The sequence below is a fragment of the Stegastes partitus genome, unplaced genomic scaffold (assembly GCF_000690725.1).
Source record: "Stegastes partitus isolate 25-593 unplaced genomic scaffold, Stegastes_partitus-1.0.2 Scaffold61, whole genome shotgun sequence".
In the NCBI taxonomy this organism is placed as follows: Eukaryota; Metazoa; Chordata; class Actinopteri; family Pomacentridae; genus Stegastes; species Stegastes partitus.
In genome coordinates, this window is record NW_007577792.1 from 776,286 (window position 1) to 795,234 (window position 18,949).

At 43.5% G+C, this 18,949-nt stretch overlaps 1 protein-coding gene across 1 annotated transcript in view; it reads left to right on the plus strand.

The window, feature by feature from the left end:
• The window catches only part of pard3aa (par-3 family cell polarity regulator alpha, a), a 397,502-nt gene that overhangs the window by 122,720 nt on the left and 255,833 nt on the right, over positions 1 to 18,949 (plus strand). The window contains exon 3 of the mRNA XM_008275899.1: positions 12,704 to 12,878. Coding sequence (XP_008274121.1) covers positions 12,704 to 12,878 — 175 coding nt within the window. The remainder of the gene's footprint in view (positions 1 to 12,703; positions 12,879 to 18,949) is intronic.

The following is an 18,949-nucleotide window of genomic DNA, read 5'->3' on the forward strand; positions in this document are numbered from 1 at the left end:
TAAAGTTTGTGCACTTACAAAACCCCCTCACACCTCAATCCTTCATGCACAAACAAATATACTATGAATAAATCTAAATAATTGCTTCAGAAATTTATTACAGCAGACCGTTTTTTGTAAATAACACAGAACAACAATTACAGGGAAGGATAAATGTTTTTCATGAACACCTACATCTGTCTAAAATGTACACACTGGGTGAGAGTCATCCACACACACACAGTTCACACACACACACAGATATACTTGTCATGGTGTTTTGTCTGCCAGGTTGCTCTTGTTGGGCACACTGTTGTATTGCTCTCCTCTAGTGTAACACACGAGTCGTACACTTCCCTCTCACAAAGCTATGCCTGTGTATTCGCTTATGGGCACAAAGCCATTTCTTTGTTGTCTTCCCGTGCATTTCGGTGTGTCAGTGAGAGCGTGTCACTTCTCACATTGTGCGTTTACTCCCCTACAAATACACACATAGGTACAAGCATCCTCTCTGCCTGCTTCGCCTCCCTCCTCTTCCCTTCCTCTCCCCTCCAGGCTAAGGCCACTCAGGCCTGCAGATGGCAGATAATGACAGTACTGTCCCCACTGGCTAGTTGTGTCTGTGTGTATGTGTGTGTTGTGGGTGTTGGCTCTGCTTCGGCTCAGTTCAGTGCCAGCAGCGGGGTGTTTAGCTCCACTTGGCTACCTCCTTGCTGGCCGACTAGGTGACTGGGTCACTGGTTGGCTTACTGGCTGAGCACTTTTGTTGGCGTGCAGCTCACTGGTATACTAGCGGCTGATGTACTAGATAATACACCGACTGATTGGCTGACTGACTGGTTGACTGGTTGGATTTTGTTGGCTTACTCATCAGCTGACTGGCTTGTTGGCTGATATATTTCCTGGCTGATTAGCTGTCCAGCTGATCACCTGACAGGCTGATTGACAAGCTGACTGGCTTAGTGGCACAACACTGACAGCTGCACAGCTAAAGGACAGGTAGGGATATGGTGAACCAGCCTATATCTGCGTATGTGTGTGTGTGTGTTTATATTAAGGACTCCACGTGTTCCTATATCTGTTCCCTTCAGTTTGTACCCGCTTGTGTTTGCCTTCCTGGTAGAGAAATAGATATTAGTCTCTAGCACACTGTCTAGCTTTCGTCCCTGTCCTCCATGTGTGTATGTAGTTTTAAAGCGAGGGAACACAACCCTCATCCACACAGTGAAGGCTTTGTTGATCTGTTGCTTTTGGTTAGGTGGTGATACCAGAAAACATACAGGACGTCCTCTTAGTGAGAGTTTACTGGAGTTTAAAACATCAAGATATCCCGAACTTTACCGTAATTTCCGGACTATAAGCCGCAACTTTTTTCACACACTTTGAACACTGCGGCTTAAACAATGATGCAGCTAATTTATGGATTTTTATGATTTTTACAAATTTGCTTCGAGACGAAAGTGACATTGAGAGCGACAACGAAAGAGAGACTGAGGAAGTGTGTGAAGAAGTAATTCTGAGGCTGTTCAACTCTGACACTGAAGAAGACGATTTTAGTGGTTTTAGTGCAGGAGGAAGATGAAGATAGCGATCAATGACTTTTCCTGGTAGGCTGCTGTAGTTTTTATTTTTTTAACCAGCCGTGTTTGAGGCACTGTTCGAAAAAAAGGCATTTACGTATTTGTGTATGTTACTGGTACGTATTTAAGTTTACAAAATCTTTCTGTGTAAATATCTCATGTTACAACATGGACACCTGCAGCTTATAGACAAGTGCGGCCTGTATATGTACAAAACTTTTCTTTTTGAAGTAAGTGGGTGTGGCTTATATTCAGGTGCCTCAATAGTCTGGAATTTACGGTAGTCGGCAGTGAGGGTCAAGCCTAAAATGCCCTCAGTCCTACATTTTCACTATGGATGCAATCATTTGTTAGACGTTCCTTGTCGTGCTATGAAATACAGGTGAAAAGGTTGTGTGGACAATATATCTCATTTCAGTTAATATCGATAATCACTTGTCATTTTAATGAGGAATTTTTCAAATAAAGACCAACAGAAAAAGGTTTATATCAAAATATGCGCACCTTGCTTTGATTTTACCACCCTGGTTTTTTTGTTTTTTTTTACTAAGGTACACAGATGATCATTTTCTTGTTAACACCCAAATAAAGAAGACACATACAAATAGGCTAAACTTATACAAATAAATAAAAGAAAAATTAGGAATGATCCCACCTTTAACAACACTAAATCAAAAAAAAAAGTAAGTAAACACTGGAGGTGACAGAGGATGACCAGGGTAGGACTGCTGCATGGTGCTGGGGTTAAGGTTCTGAGTGGATGTCCAGGACCGGGGTGAAGTTTCTATTACCCGTACATGTTGGTATCACCCAGGACTATGTCCTCGTCTGGTAAATCCCAATATCTTTCAAGCTGCACAAACAGTTCTGTTTTTGTCGTCTTCAGGGCCAAGCTGAGATGCCCCTGATGCCATCATTAGGTTTATTTTTTCAGACTTTAAAAGGCGTCCTTCATCGTCACTGAAGACATTCAACAACTGTTTATGTAGGCCGAGTAATACTCCCTGTGATAAACTAAATTGTAGCTGTAAGTAATACTTCTGTTAACCTACATCCATCCATTATCTATACATCACTTAATGAAGGCACAGGTCAACGGTCTATCACAGGGCTACACAGAGAGACAACCAAGCACACTCATATTCACACCTACGGACAATTTAAGAATCACCAATTACCCTCAGCGTGTGTTTGGACTGTGGGAGAACCCACTCTGCACCTGGAGAACATGCAAACTCCACACAGGAAGATCACGAACCAGAGATCTTCTAGCTGTGGGGCGACGGTGCAGCCCCACTAAACCTACAGTTCAGATCTAATCGATGTCTCTTAGTAAACATTATGCACATTTTAACATGCCCCCTAACTTAATTTATAATCTAAGATGATTTATATCCAGCTAGAGATTTTGTTCGTACTTTTAAAATTGTGTGATTTTAGTTATGTGTTAGTTTCTTACAAATCAACGCGTCGCCTCTTCATAGTGTTTTCTTAAATTTCATCATCGAGTGTGAGTCGAATTCACAGCTCAGAGCATCAAAACACATGAAACTACTATGTTATGTATGTAATGCATTCCGAGTCGGGTTTTGCTTTCAGCGGTTAAGCCCATTGAGGTGTTTGTTTTGAAGTCTATTTTGCGCAAGTTCAAAGTGCTTGCCTTTGAATGTAAAGTAGCCTGTGCACACATACCGCCTCTGTTGTTGGTCCACGGCCGCAGGCTATTAGGCAGCTCACCCAGGGCCATCCCAGGTGACGGGGCGAAGGCCACCCAAGAGGGATGCCAAAATCCTAAATTGGCAACTGTATATACATCTCAAAGCCAAAAAAAAAGAAATCTTTGTGTCACATTAGAATTACGTTTTGATCTATAAATATATTTGTTTGGATATTCTGCCTAAACCTGCTGGGTTTATAGAGGCTTGTTGGAAAGACACAGCTCACTCTTCCTTTGTTGATCCTGCTGGCTTCCTTTTAGAGAATAAATCTCTATTTAAACATCTTACACGGCTCTCCGACCCAAACTCCAACAGGTAAACACAGCAGACGAACTGAAAACAGCGATTTACATTTAACGCTCACACTTTAAAGCACTATTGCACCTCGGATTGCGATGCACCTTTGATTTTTGAGTTTCTAAATGATTGCCTTCTGCCACAGAAGGTCTTTGATGTGTGCAGATACAATAGAAACCGTAGCTCTCCGATATGGTGTGAGATGTGAGCTGTTGCCACGCTCTGAGAATCAAAGAGAAAAAGTTCTTGTCTCCATTTTTTTTTCCCACCAACACTCTGAGACAGATGATACTTAAGCAATTAGGGGAAACGGGTATGTTACGACAATCTTGAGGTGTAAATTGTTCTGATTAATGATCAGGTCTAGCCTCGCTAAAGGTATGAAACACCTGATTTCCATCCGCCTTGACTACAGAGGATGTATGGCCTTGTCAAGGATACGGCCCTCCCTCTCTGTCTGCTTCACTCCACTTTCTGCTACTCATTCCCTCCATCTCTTCCCACCAGGGAGGCCTGAAATGTTTGAAGCTTTCCCTTTTTTCTTTTGGCCCTCTCTCCCTCTCTCTCTCTCTCTGTGCCGAGGTCCCTGGATGTGGAGTTTTTAATTACTCTCTCCTAGCTTTGTGCATAACCAATGAAAGATTGAAGGGCACTTCCCTCTGAAAGGCACTGTTAGAATATGGGTTTTTCTAATGCTATTGCATTGGGAGAGGAATACTAATACACAAACTGTGACTTTTTGTGCTTTTGTGTGCATCCGCCGCTTTGTGTGTGCACGGCCCGGCGGGTGTGCTCATGTACTCGAATCTGCGAGTGTGTGTTTGCGAGCGCGGCCCCTAGACAGACTGTCTGGCCGTTGTTTTGCATGTGAATCAGGGCTGGGGAGGAAAGGCATTATTAGATTGGGTGTGCAGCTTGATGGGGGCGGGCTGGATGAAGACTGTGAGAGCAGGTAGGTTCATTGCATTGATTAGATTTCTTTAAGACCAGTTTGAGGGTGCAAAAACCTGAAGGTGCCCTCGACAACTCTGTTTAGACAGCAAAATGAATATAGGGTGGCATGGAAATCAATAGAGGATACCATAAACAAATGATTAGACCGCACAAACTGTTTTGGGTACAGCCTGTATTCTCTGTGCAGTCAACCTATGCATAATGCCCTTCAAAGGACACGCAACAAAAGAATATCTTAGACTACATTTGTGAAAGTTGTGGCACAAAGTGAATTGAAAGTAGAATACATTTCTGAATAAGTTAATGAATATTATTACATTTAAAAGTGTCGATGGGCTCATGGAACAAGATTAGGTCAGCATTATTTCACCAGCCTGCTCAGTGTTAATTAATGCCAGCTGATTGATAGTAATTTAGCCCATCAAGGTCACAAGATGCTTATCATGTTTGCTGCTTTCTTATGGACACCCACTCTAATTGCTTTCATGGACATGTCATCAGTTTTCCGTCTATTGCTCCCTCCTCTCTTTCACTCTTAAGTTGCAGACAGTCAGGGTCTTTTGTGTGCCTTCAAATAAAAAAAAAAAAAGTGTTATTTATTTCCCAAGGCCTGAATAGTGTTGAATTGTACATACGTCCACAGGTTAGACGGTATTAATATACATGGAAGAATGCGTCGGGGGCGTAGTAGGAATTTTCCCTTCTGTCAGCACTGCGTAGGTAGCGCTCGCACACAGCGCCCTAATATGTGTGAATTCATTTCCCCTAACGCAGGAGGAAAACTTCAAAGGCAGGGACGAGAACTTAGCCTGGTGGATTTGAAAGGGATGAGTCTCTAATCTGGTTAAACTTTGCTTGCTCTGTATATTTTCTCACTGCCTCTCCGTCCACTGTAACACCCCTCCCACCTTGTGTTTCTTTCTCTGGTACCTCTCGAGCTACTTTTTTTTTAAAAGTGAAAGAAATGATGATTTAATGTTTTAGCGAGAACAGCAGCGTAAACCAATCTCAGGACTTGCGTCTGCTTGTTTGGGGATTATATTTCTTTAAGCCTGTCATCGTCCCGCTCGCCGGCATATAAACTCCCGCCCTTCCTCCCCTCTCGTTCCCACCGCCCTCCTCCGCTGCCCACGCACACCATCGCTGTTATAAACGGGAGGATGTATTCCGCGTGTCGCAGCATCTTTATGCATTACATTTGCTTTGCGGCGTGTGTCATCATTTCAGGTCTTGCCTTAGCAAGCCTTTGGGGCGCGGCTCCTTCGCATCAACCCCATGTGACAGCACCTGAAATATGCATATGTTTCTGAAGCGCTGCAGGGTGCCGTTTGAGCGTTATTCGGAATGCTGGCGATGGCAGGTCGGAGTGCTCAAGACTCATTCTCTGAATATTTGATGGCCTTAATGAGCAGGAAAAATACAGGACTAAGCACTTTGTTGGGTTGCTCGACTCGGGGTGTGTGAGAAATAATGGACGGCAGGAAAGGATTAAATATTGAAAACCGTGTGATATCTCTAAGAGGAAGGTTTGTCCGGTGTGATGTTGCCTGAGGTCATAAAAAAGTTAAAAGTAAAGGTCGCGTAGATGAGTGCATCCAGGGAAATGAAAAGACCTGCTTCCACAGTGAAGAATGCACGGTCAGAAATCACGCTCGACCCATGATTGAATTGTACGTAAATGATGAATGCTTTAAGAACCCATGACTGCTTTAGAATGTCAAAGGGGGTGAATGGATGGATGGACAGATGGATGGATAGATGGCTGATGTGTGGATGAGGGATGGTGATCCGTGGCTATTACTCAACAAGTTTGGAGTCCTTGGAGCTTCTGGTGGAGTAAGTGGCTTTCACAGTTTCCACCACTACTGTACCTGTAATAACTTTGCGCCCCTGGTGCCCTTGCAATAAAATGATGATAAATGATAGGGGGGGAGATGAAACCAGGTCTCCGTGTGTGGGTGTGAGGGTGTGTTTGTGTGTTTTTGTGTTTTCTACCAAAGACAGTATATATATGCAAAGGCAACCCTGTCCTCTCAGGAATTATGTTCCCATACAGCGGAACTGCATTCTCATTTACGTTGAGAAAGAAATGTAATCTTGTTTTGAAGGAAACATATTTTCCACATTTAAATGTAAGACTGTGATGTAGTAGGAAAAGGCTCCAGTTTGAACAAAAATCTGCATAAGTGTTGTGCTTTCTGCAGGTCTGTGAGGGTCCGGAGATGGTATGCATTTTCTCTAAAGTCTGCACAGACCCCTCCACACCCGTCCGAGTACAGGCCATAAATTTGTGTATGTGTGTAGACAGTCAATGCAGCTACTCTGCTGTTGTGTTTGTGTGGATACTGTCTTCCAAGTGGACTCTCGTGGACTAGAGAAGTAGTACATTAACAACAACCAAACATCTGCAGTGTGCCTTGAAGAAAAATTAACGCTTTTGACTCATGAACCCTGTTTATACTACAAAGCTAGTACCGCTTAGCCAACCCATATCATAGTACACAATGGTGTTGCTGTACCTCAGTATCGCTCTACAATAGGAGGAAAAAACCCTCTGGTTTTATTGTATTTCTTTAAACCAATCACTATCGTTGGAAAATAATGATCCTCCAGTTTCTTGGTTCCAATGGTGACGAGTTCGGCCCCATTGAGTGTATGATTGGTTGGCTGAGAAACAGTGCCAGTACAAGAATACTATAAATGGCAAAAATATGTTGATTTAAAGTATATTTATGATATGGAGTTTCTCAGAAAATGCATCAAAACAGAATTGAAAAGGGAACTTAGTTGAATAGAAATTGAATTTTTTGGAGACGGATCTGGCGGAAGTTTCCTACGACTGATTTAACACAACTTTCCTTTGCAGCCACACAAAGCAGACACGAGTAAACCAGACAAAGAAAATACAAGCAGCTCAATACATTAGGCTTATCAGTCTGTTGTTTAAGTTCTAATCTCTACTTATTAGACACACACTGAGTTTTAGCTTTTGAAAGGGATGGGAAAAGGGAACAAAAAAAAAAAAAAAAGCGCGAGACAAAATAAATAATCTTGCCTCCAAGGGGCGACTTTTTGTGAGGCAATAAATATTCACAGCAGGATGCAGCCTGGCAAGACATTGGATGTGCTCTTTAATTGAAGGAATGGACTGAGCGGACAGGTTTCCCACGGGTTGACTCATGTCAGCCGTCCCTTCCACTCGGCTGTGAAAAAGCCGTTGTGGCAGATATGGATTAGCGTCAGAGCATTGCAGTGCAGGTATTACACGTCTCTGTTGGCACTGCCAGCGCTGCGCCACGACTGCTAATAACCTCTGTTGTCTTGTGTCTTCCGAGCGCCACTTGGTGAACGTTTGGGACGGCTGTTTTGTACCGGCGCCAGTCGTAATGCCCGGGCTTCCTGGCAGATCAGAGTTTGTGGAGGTAGAGGTTGTATTTGGATGGCGGAGAGGGGGGAGGAGGTTGGGGAGAAAAGAGATAGAGCGAGGTTGTCAAAACAACTTCTCATTCCCCCCTCAGCTGCCTTCTTTCCATCTCTTCTTCTTCTCCACCTTGCTGCCAAAAGTCGGAGGAGATCAAAGGAGGCCAACATGAAAGGAATCCCTGAGATTCTGTTTTCAGTGCCCTGTCTCCCTGCTCTCTGTGTTATAGATATGGAAATGCTGAATCCCAAATACAACTTGTACCTCGGCTGCAGAGAATGCCCGGCCTCATCTGAGTTTCTCTCTCTCTCTCTCTCTTTTCCTTTTGCTTCTTCTGCTATCCCGCGCCTCGTCTCACCCCTTCATCATCATCTCTCACCATCCCCTGCTCTTGCCTCTCTCCAGCAGCCCTCAGGCTTCCAGGTAGATAGCGCTTGATTGGCAGCTGCTGTGACAGTCAGTGGAACCGTCTGAGAGTGGATAAGTGTCAGCCTTGCTCCAGGGGCTTAAGGCAACAGCAATGTTGTAGCTCCCTGCTGGTGAGAGAGAGGCCCATGAAATAAGACTCAGTCAGTTCTTCTCTTTTCCTCGCCTCTCTCAACTGAAGCAGGTAGGAGCTAAATAGGTTTTTCAAATCGCTCCACAGTTTATCCCGAGACTGGAAACTGGAACATTTCTTCAGCTCACATCCTGTAATGTGCGCTCTTTCTCTCATTCCTCTTTTTCCCACCTTTGGTTTTGATATAAATGTGGGTTTTATTGTAGGTTGTAGCATCTTGTTATTCAGAGGCTCTTTAAAATTCTCTCCCTCTGCCTCTCTCCCTCCCTCCTATCTGTTCTGAATCCACAGCCTCAGCTGTCACGCCACTTGACAATTAGCCATGCTGTTCCCGTCTGTGCATCACTAAAAAAAAACAAAAAAACTTTTTCCTCCTTTTGAAAAACTTCTGAATACAACTCAACACCCGCTGTACAGCAGCCACGGGGGGAACGTGTGAGAATAAAAAAATTGAAACGTGAAATCGTCTCAGTTCTAAAGTGGCTGTGACCAATTCCCAGATGGAGGGAAAGCGTTTTGTGATGGCTTTCACTGTGTTGCCGCTCGAGCTCTGTCCTGTCAACAGCAAGAATTGCGTCACTTTTCCCTCTGGCCAAGTGTGCCCTATTCTCCACAGCGCAGACAGAGGACAGGATGGCGATGGAAAAAAAGCTCAGAGAGAGGAAAGAAAGGGAGGACGCTCTACGGGGTACCTCTCAAAAAAATCTGGCTGCCCTCCTCCAAAGACACTGCAGATGTGTATTGATGGTAACTGTGGCAGTCAAACAAAGGTTTAGGTCCTTTCCAGCTCCTTCTCCCACACCTTGTTTGTATGTTTTGGTCACAGCAACAAACAACTGCCTTCAAATATTGCTCTTGTGGAAATAATAGTGTCAGAACTGCAACCTGACACTTGTTTGGAATCCAGAACGGAAGGAACTTTTACGTTTTGGCTCGTAAATTAGATCCGTTGTGGACTTATAGTGTTATGATGTAAATTGGTGCAAAAGACTTGATATATTAAGAACAGAGCAACACCCATAGCAGCTCCTTCTCTCTTTCCAACACTGTACCATTCTGATACCATAATAAACTGGACCCTTTTTTATTGAAAACATTTATTATTGGGGATTAATTGGAACTAGCCTTGGGTGAACAAATCAATAACAGACACAGCAAAAAGCAAAAGCTGTATCTTCTGCCTGGAAATCGGCCGATCATTACATTTTCTGTTGGGTTTTATAAGCTGGATGACTTACAGTAGTTTGATGTCCGCGCCCTGAACTTACATAAAAAGCTGTCCGATTTCAGAACAGAAGGAACTTTTCGTGTCTTTTTTTGGGGTTTAAGGGACGGACGAGCACTTTCAAGAGCCCATAAATATTGAATGCAGGATAAATGCGGGCCCATTTGATTATGAGATGGAGGGTGTGTGAATGAGTTTAGCTGCACATGTCAGATACCAACAGAGTGCTCTGGAGTGTCTGGTGAAAGGATGCAAGGCACGGCAAAGTGGACCTAATTAGAGGGATTTGGAATGTATTTAAAAATGAATCACACTTTCCCGCGACACCAACAACAGTATTCACCACTTCTCTAAATGGGCAGCTGGCAGGCAGAGGGCTTGTCGGGTTGCTAAATACTCCCAGCAACATATGAATGGGAGGCCTGATTACTTTGTCACTAATGATTCATTGGCTTGCACATTTACACTGCGGCAGTGTAAATACCTCTGGGGACGGCGCTTCACTCTTTCACAGCCGCCTCTGGTTCTTCACTTCACTGTCCGTCTCATCATTATCGCTTCAAAAATCTTAAGCCACGGCAGCATTTGAACAACATGAAAATCTCTAAAATAACCAAACGTGTGTGTGTGTGTGTGTGTGTGTGTGTGTGTGTGTGTGTGTGTGTGTGAAGAAGCGGCAGCCCTAAGCCACTTCCATCAATATTTATCCCCATTTTGCCAAGTTTGCAGGTAAACACAAAGCTTTTTATGCTTCACATAAGATGTTACACATTCACCAATAAGCTAACCTGCAGGATATTACCTCCTCAAGCTGCCCTGATTTCTAATATTGAAGCCTTCTCGTTCCGTAGCAGTGGATCTTTCTTCTTTCTGATTGCCTCTCTTTTGCGCTGAGCAAATTTGCGATAAACCCTTACAACCTGAGGAATGTAATTTCAAGATCAGAATGGAACGTGATTAGAGTAAAACGGGTGAAGCCTTCAGTGATAGAGTACGTCTCGGAGATGGTATTGGGATGCGAAGAAACATCTTACAGGGGAGGGGGGGCGAAGAAAGCAGTCTGCTTTAATTGTGCGAAGCCAGCGTGAGAGATGTCGCTGTGAATTACGGCAACAGTAAACCACATGGGCATACTCAGAGAAAGGCATAAATTCAGACACAGATACACAAACATGTACACACTTAAGCATCATCCTCTGCATGTGAATTAAATCAAAAAAGAAGAGCAGGGGCTTCTAAACTTGTTTATATGCAGATTTTCCTATGTTGGGCTGATGAAAAACAGCAAATACATGGAAAAACACTTGTGCTATTTTTACCTTCAGACAAATACGGTGTGGGATACACGAAAGCTGTTTGCTCCCAACAGCGACTAATGCTGTCTTTGTTGGCTGCTCTCTTCACATTCACGGCTTTCCTTTACATAGATTTTGCAGGTAGCACAAAGACATAAAAGGAACTCATCTCAAGTCTGTAATACGCATGCTATTGTTCCACATAGCATGGTGTGTATCATTCCTCTGCTGTACGATTGCTCTGTCTGGATGGAATAAGAGGTTAATCTTCCCGTGAGAGGTGCAGTGACAGGTCGTGTTGGCAATAAAAGCCGCTTGGCACTGCTACCCTCACTCCACCACCACGGTTTGTAGAGTATTTCCAGGGTCTCTCTCTCTCTCTCTCTCATCTCCGTCACTTTCTGAGTCAGTCCAAAAGCATAAAGGAAAGCCGTAATTCATAAGTGGTCAATTGACGACTGATCTAATTTTCTTAAACAGTCTTCTTTCACGCCCCAGTCCAGATTGCTGTCTTGCCGTCTTGTTAAGTGGGCGAGCTGGCTGTAGTGATGAACTGTGTGTGTGTCAGACTCTGATAATTATGGGATGCTATGGGGAGTTCTTCCTATCTCGCTTGGGGAACGTGGCAACATGTCACCTTTGTTGGAACGGAGCAGCTGCTTGCTGTGTGAGTTAGACCTGGCAACCTAGAGCACCCCATGCTGCATGAGGGCAGATGTTTCAAGATTAGACTGCAGAGAGAAAGTTTGTGTGTGTGTGTGTGTGTGTGTGTGCTAGTACCATACTTACAACACAATTGGGTGACTTGGACTGATGCCTCGTGCATATTACAGCTTGACAGCAGATTTCCTAAACAAAAAACAAGAGCAAAGTCCTTCACATATGAAAAAATTCTGTGATTGTGTATAAAAATGATGTCGGTCAAAGTAGTGACCTTGTGCAGTGATACTCTGGAAGTCCTGTTGTCTAAACATGTCAAGCTCCATCCACGGTGGCCACTGCATCTCCTAAGCAGTGGTCAAGCAACCCTTTTCAATGAATTTCATTTTTTTTGGGAAGAGGAAAAGTTGTAGTGACCCAAATGTGATGGCCAAGCAGAGAGCGATGGTTGTGTTGTGTAGCCAGAAAAATGTGAGAAAACCGCATGTTGTGAGTTTTAATACCCACATGCCATTACACCAGGGCTTTACAATTCTCCCTCAGATGCCTCAGGACATTACAGTACAACTCCTGGAGCACAAACACCTGAATGTTGATTAAATGAGTAAGCTCCTGATGTGCTGCTGACCAGACTTTCTTAGTTTTGCCCATATGAAAACTGCTGTTTCTTCTCTTAGTGGTAGCTGTAGACCCACCTCTTGGTACTAGTAAGGTTGGCTCATCCTGGGCCTGTTGACCGACACAGAATGAGATGTTTGCTCTAAGCTCCCGTTTGAGAAATCACAAGTGCACACTAGTCAGTTGCTCTAAAAACACGTGTAACACAGGTCCCACCGTTGATACTGAGGTTGTCACTCCCAACATGTAACAATAACTGCCTGCACATGTTCTATGAGTGTGATTGTGAAACACTTACTTCAAAACCCCCACATGTATGCAGTTTACTGTCAACATTTTTTTTCTCTTTCTACCTTACAAAACCTTCACACAAACATTTTCTTCCTTCTCTCTCCAGCTGGTTGCCGTATACGAAGAGCAGGATCCACACAATGGAGGTGACGGTACAAGCGCCAGCTCCACAGGCACACAGAGTCCAGAACCCTTTGCCAGTGACATGAGTTCAGCGTCGGCCTTCCAGCCCTACCAAGCCAACAGCGAGATCGAGGTTACTCCGTCTGCGCTGCGATCCAGTGAGTCCAATGACAGGGTTAACCTGGACTGCTATGCACCTCCACTAATAGTTGTGACCTACGTTATCATTGTACACAGAACAAAAGCCTTTTTTTAAAAGCTCAATTCTGTTGCTTTTCCTACTATTAAAATCAGTTTCTGCTTTAAATTCTACAAGAAAAAAAATAAAAGAAAAAAAATGAATTAGGCCTTTTGTTGTGAACAAAATAGCCGACTACTTACTTCACCAGAGCATTGGGGAGCTTGAAGTGAATTTCCTACCTTCTAGCAAAAAGCAATTGACATTGTTGAGCGCTACAATATGAAATAGAAAGTGCAGTCTTCTGATGCAAAGAAGTGAAAATTTAGCATCAGTATGAGTAGTACCTTAAGGCCCACGCTGTGCTTTTTAAAAGAATGAGCAGGTATTATATGCCAACAGCAGGAATTCAAATGCGAGGCTTTAAAAGTCAGGAACATGAAAGCTGACATCTGAAAGCTAAAAGTTACTTGAGAAGCCAAGCATAACAAAAGGGAGGGAATGAAAACTGCTGTCTGGACTGATGCTTAAAGTCAACTGTGTGTACATGTGTCAGAGTTCAGCTGATCCAAATTACAGCCAAAAAAACACAGATCTAGCTCAGGTAAAGTTCTGTTTTTGTTCTGAATCGTGCAGTTTGTTGGAAAAAAGATGAAATGATTACAGGTTGCCAAAACATTTGAAATAAATTCTGGGAGACTTGTGTTAATGTGTTCGTAACAGATCAGTCTTATCGTACCCGACAAAACAAAAATGTAAAAAAAAAAAGTAAACTTTCTCTCCTCAACTCTACCACTACAACAAAGTGGCCGGAGTCTGTTTTATTTGACATGCTTCAGGTGTATTGTGTGGAGTTGAGTGTCTGTCAAGCCTGTGCAGCGTGTCCAGGGAATGGCATTGCACTAACTTAGACAGACAGGCCGAAACCGAGACAATGGAAGGAATTGAGACACTGTGGGATACTCAGTCATGCATGGGCAGCGGCACACATGCCAGAGCAAGGTGAACATGCGCACACTCACACATGGCAGTAGCGGCCAGAAGACGGCACACACAAGCGGGTGACTCAGACGCTGCTTATGTCCACATATTCATGGGCCATGAAGTGGAACCAGTGAGGTGATGCAGAGCTGTCTTAAACTTCAAACGACATCTAAGACGTTCAAAGATAAAACTCACGTACGGGCACGGGCTGACACACTCATGCACATGAATGAACAGTTGACTTTACTCTGCTACCTTGACGTAAGAGCTCATTCTGGCCTGATAGACTGTGGAGATTTATGGAAATTGTTCTCAGAAACGGTGCAATGGCAATCTAAAAGTGAACCAGCAGCACAGTGTGAAAAGCAGGCTTATTTGATGCTATCTGACATGCTGTCGGCTAAACTTCAAACAAACCAACATTTGAAAGGTGGATTTGGTTTCTGAGAGATATGTTGGTGCCGTTTATTCCCCGCACCAACAAAGATTGTGCAGTATTGATTTGTTGCTCTTTAAAGTGTTCACATGTGGCAAAAGGATGATTTAAAAATACCATCCACTGGACACACGGGCAGTGCTGGAAGCTTCTGTCTTTGAATAATGTAATGAATGACTTATTCCCAATTTGACCCCTTACCTGACACCCAGTGCTGCACGTTTGCATGGATGGTTAGTCTGTGGCCACGTTGGAAGCCTTAAGGCACAGTATTGAGTTGCAGGTCAGCCACATTTTGACAGCGCCCAGAGCCAAGTACACAATCACTGTGTTTAAGTGTGTAAAACGCAGGAAAACAGAAGTGAAGCATGCAAATACACTTAAGCCTGAACCACTCCACAGCCAGTATAGACAGCTGAATTGCTTGAAGTCGATGCATATGACGAGAAAAATGCTGTAGACACGCATTAAACAAGAGCTGTTGTGATCCCAGTTTGTGTAGTGGAAGTATGCAGTAAAATCATCAAACAGTAAGTATATCTTAAGGGGAAGCGCCAATGCTAAATAATGCAGGAGCCATCATACTGCGTGGATCGTGAATCAACCACTTAGAGAAGAATGTACCGTCTACTTTAAAGTACATGATCGCTTTAGGTTGTGGATGGCCATTGTTGTGCTTTTGCGGTACCTACATGTATAGTAGCTAAACATATACAATATCTACAGACACACAACTATGGCCAATCACAATAGTTTGATCATTACTGAGGTGCAGCACTGCTCGTTTACAAGTGCTTTTGGCAAAATAAAACTTAAATAAGGTTCTTCACCCAATTTTAGTGCATTTCCAAGAGGCAAAATATGATTAAAATTGTATCCAAGATGCCTCACTTGCTAAACATCTCCTCATTAGAATTTAGTGATGATCCACAAACACCAGATGTGCACGATACGGTACTTCTGTTCGCACTTGTAGTATTAGATTGGTATTGGTATGACCGGAGAGGGACTGTTTCACCATGTATAGATATCGAGTCTTGAATTTTAGTTGCCATGCTAGACTTAGTTTTAATCTGATATCACAACAAGGAGCTTATGAAAGCTCCGTCTACCCACACAGCCCTACTTATAAACCTGTCCCTTGCATTCTCTGAGAAAATTGTACATCTTAGATTGTGGCAGTATAAAAGAGCTGATTGCTTCCTACACATGGCATCTTGGTGACAGGTGTATCTATAGCTCTATGTTTTGTAGATAATGACTGTGATAAAGATAGAAAGGGTAGTCAGGTAGTCAGTCGGTAATGATAATGACATGTTTCCTTTCATGCTGGTAAAGTGCAATATTGCCAAATCGATACAAAAAAAAAGACATGTTTGTTCTTTGGAGACTATATATGATGCACTTCAACTCTTCCCTGTTCACAAGTTCCCGTTTCCACTCCCAAAGTACCTCAAAAGTTGTTTTATTTTAAGCGCTGGGCTGACTGGCATCACACATACATGGTCAGGCAGATGAGCGAGACAGACAGCCGATGGTCCCTCCAGAGATGCAGATGAGCGAATTACTGGCAGCAATATTGCATATCAGACATCAAAGTGTACCAGCGGCGCCCTTGGCAGCTGTGCTCTGAGGCAGAGAATTATGGCTATTTAAAATCATCATCTTTTAGAGCCATATTGATTGTTTTTTCCCCTCCTACAACTCCCAAAGTCCCAGACTCTACCTCTCGCTTTCTTTCTGCTCTCCACCCCATCCCTTGCCACCGTCTTGGGAGCGCGTTTTAGATTTCCATGCTAACATGTGCCATGCAGGTCAAACTGCTAATAATTGGATTGGAGATGAGATGTAAATTACAATAATGAATGTAATTTTCCCGTAATTATACGGATGCCGGAGCTGCCTCTGCCTCTACTTTGGACTAAATTCTAATCTTTCAGAAGTAAGAGAAAATGTCCTAAACTTTAAATTAACGCTGGATCGTAATGGTGCTGGCTTTGAAATTGAATTTTCGGTTCCGTGTTGCTGCAAGAGTTTCACTGGGGTTCATTTATCTGACCCATGAGATGACTTTAGTTGCATATTTCTTGCAGCGAGGTTGTTATTTGTCAAAGTTTTCCTGTGGAATAGAGGAACGGGAATGGATAGATGCTTGGGTGACAGAAATACTGCAGAAATTAGAAGCCTTTAAATACCTATTTGAGGCTACAATTAGCGAAGGAAGGATATTAGATGGCAGCTGTGCAAAAAGTCCACCGTAATGGCTTTAATTCGCTGCCTCTTCCACCTGCAGACTAACAGAGAGGAATAAACAGAGGAAGTCTTCTGGGGTTGGTGTCGTAAACAAGACTCAGCTTGATTGTCCAAATAAGAAAGAGCTGAGGTCACAGGTATATGACACTTATGAGCTGATGTCCTCTGTGTCTTAAGCATCGTGTTTCCTACGTGATTGAACCAGAGTCCTAATATTTCTGCAGCTTGAAGGACACTCTCAAGGACCAGTGTGAATTACCTTGTACACACACTTATATGTTTGCAATAAGTATTCGACGGATCACACCAACTCCCTTGGACGTCCCGTTGGGGTTTCTTCCTTGAACTTGACTTTCATGGATTACCACTTTTCCTTGATTATTACTTCACTGTGAAAGTTTTTTATTTTTAGGTTTTTTTATAGAAGCTCGATGGCAGTTGTTCAGGATACACAATCAGGAAATGGCAGAAGCTCAAGGGCTATTGACTGAGGTTAAAACTGCACTGACATTGATGTGGAGTAGCTTTAAAACACTAACAGAAGATCACAGTGATTGCAGCGATACTCACACAATTGACCCCCTGCTGGCAATCTTCTTTTGTGTGTGTGCACAGATCAAAGTAAAATATCTACGGATAACTTGTCATTTTTCCATTTACACCACTTTACAACTTTCAGCTCCAGCCAAATCACGCTTACAGTGTAATGACAAATTGTCCATTCCTTCAGTGCCCTGCTCCTCTGCTGAATCTCTTGAATCTCTGCCCCCTCGGTCCTTTAAGCTCTGTGGTGACAGGGTTGCTGGGACACCATTAGAGAGATTGCCCGTGGGTGGGGTGGGGTGGGGGGTGGTTTGACACCTTCAAAGAAGAGGGCCTTCATCTAATCAATTTGGCTTAGTGGTCTGCCACTGAGGAGGCTCCCTGCCACCAGCCAAGGCCATATAAAAGTCACTGCAGAACAGGAGACACAGCGCATAACGTCCAGTACAACTGTAAAATGCCTCATCAAAGTTTTAACACCACACAGCTGCTCAATTAACAACAACTGTTCACAGAGGCGCTAGTTCTAAAACAGTGCATGATGTATGCTTTAGCAATTTATTATTTTTTTTAAGATGTCCATCTCAGATTTAGGGCTTAAGGAAGTGAACTGGCCTTCCATCCTGGGCTCTCCCAATGGGTTTGGGTGACTTCCAAAGGCACAGATTGCCTATTATAGATAAACCACCAGGGTTAGGTTTGGAACCACATGCAGCTAGGTCTGATAGGAGGAACTGATACTTATCGCTCTCATCTGCCCTCTCTCTCTCTCTCTCTCTCTCTCTCTCTCTCTCTCTCTCTGGTCCAGAACCACCTCTTCAATCTCTCACTTCAGCGGCGAACAAGTGATGCAGTATGATCTCGGGGCTTTGATATCGGAAGAATCACAGAGTTGATAACAGTGGCAGTGTGCATCAGCTGATTGGACCTGTCTGATGGTTTAACCCATCTCACGTTGTCTCCCTCCTCCTCCTCCTTTGTCTCTCAGTAAAGTTCTTAGAGTTTTTCTGTGGAGCGTGTTATTGAATTTGATTCACAGTGTGAGCTTTAGGCCATTATTGTGTAGTTCAGATTGATGACAATATGTAGTTGTTGTTTGGAGAGTTGTATTTATTAGAAAGTGTAAGCTATAATACAGGCAAGAGCTTAGGGAAGGGAGGGAGATGCGTTTACGACATGCAAGAAAAGTCTGGACAGTTGGAAGTGGGGTGATAATGCGGTATGCTCCGTTAGGCCACTGAACGCTCCTGCTGCTGGTGGCTTTGAACACATTCTTAGCTGTAGCCTATTCTCACCAACAGCATCTTGACCTCATACCAGTCGGCGCATGACTGGATTAAGGCACCCCGGGGCAAAAGATTGATTCTGGGCCACAATGACCCCCTGCCTCCCTCCCTGCCTATCATTGCGGGTTTAACATGTCTGCGTATTGTGCATGTACCCCAGCGCTTCTAGATTCCATCAAGTACACAGCAGGCTGTAAACGGCTGGTGGAGATCAATGAATATTATCGATGTGGAGGTGAACCTGATTGTGGCGCGCAGGTGAGAAGACGGGGAAAGATGTCGAGGAAAGGACCAGCAAAAGATGCAAGATCATGCGAGACGCTGCAGTGAGAACATAAATGTGCACAGTTGTTTATAGGAAGAGATAACTGGTAAGTCAATGGCATCAATAGAGCCAGCAGGAAGTTAGTGAGCTGGAACGTGAATAGTAGCACAACCAAAATCAGTGGGAGGACAGGCCAGTGGATAAAATACCCAGTGCTGGTAACAGAAACACTCTAAGTTAGTGAATGAGGCTAGCTAAATGTAAAACTGAATTACAGTTTAGAA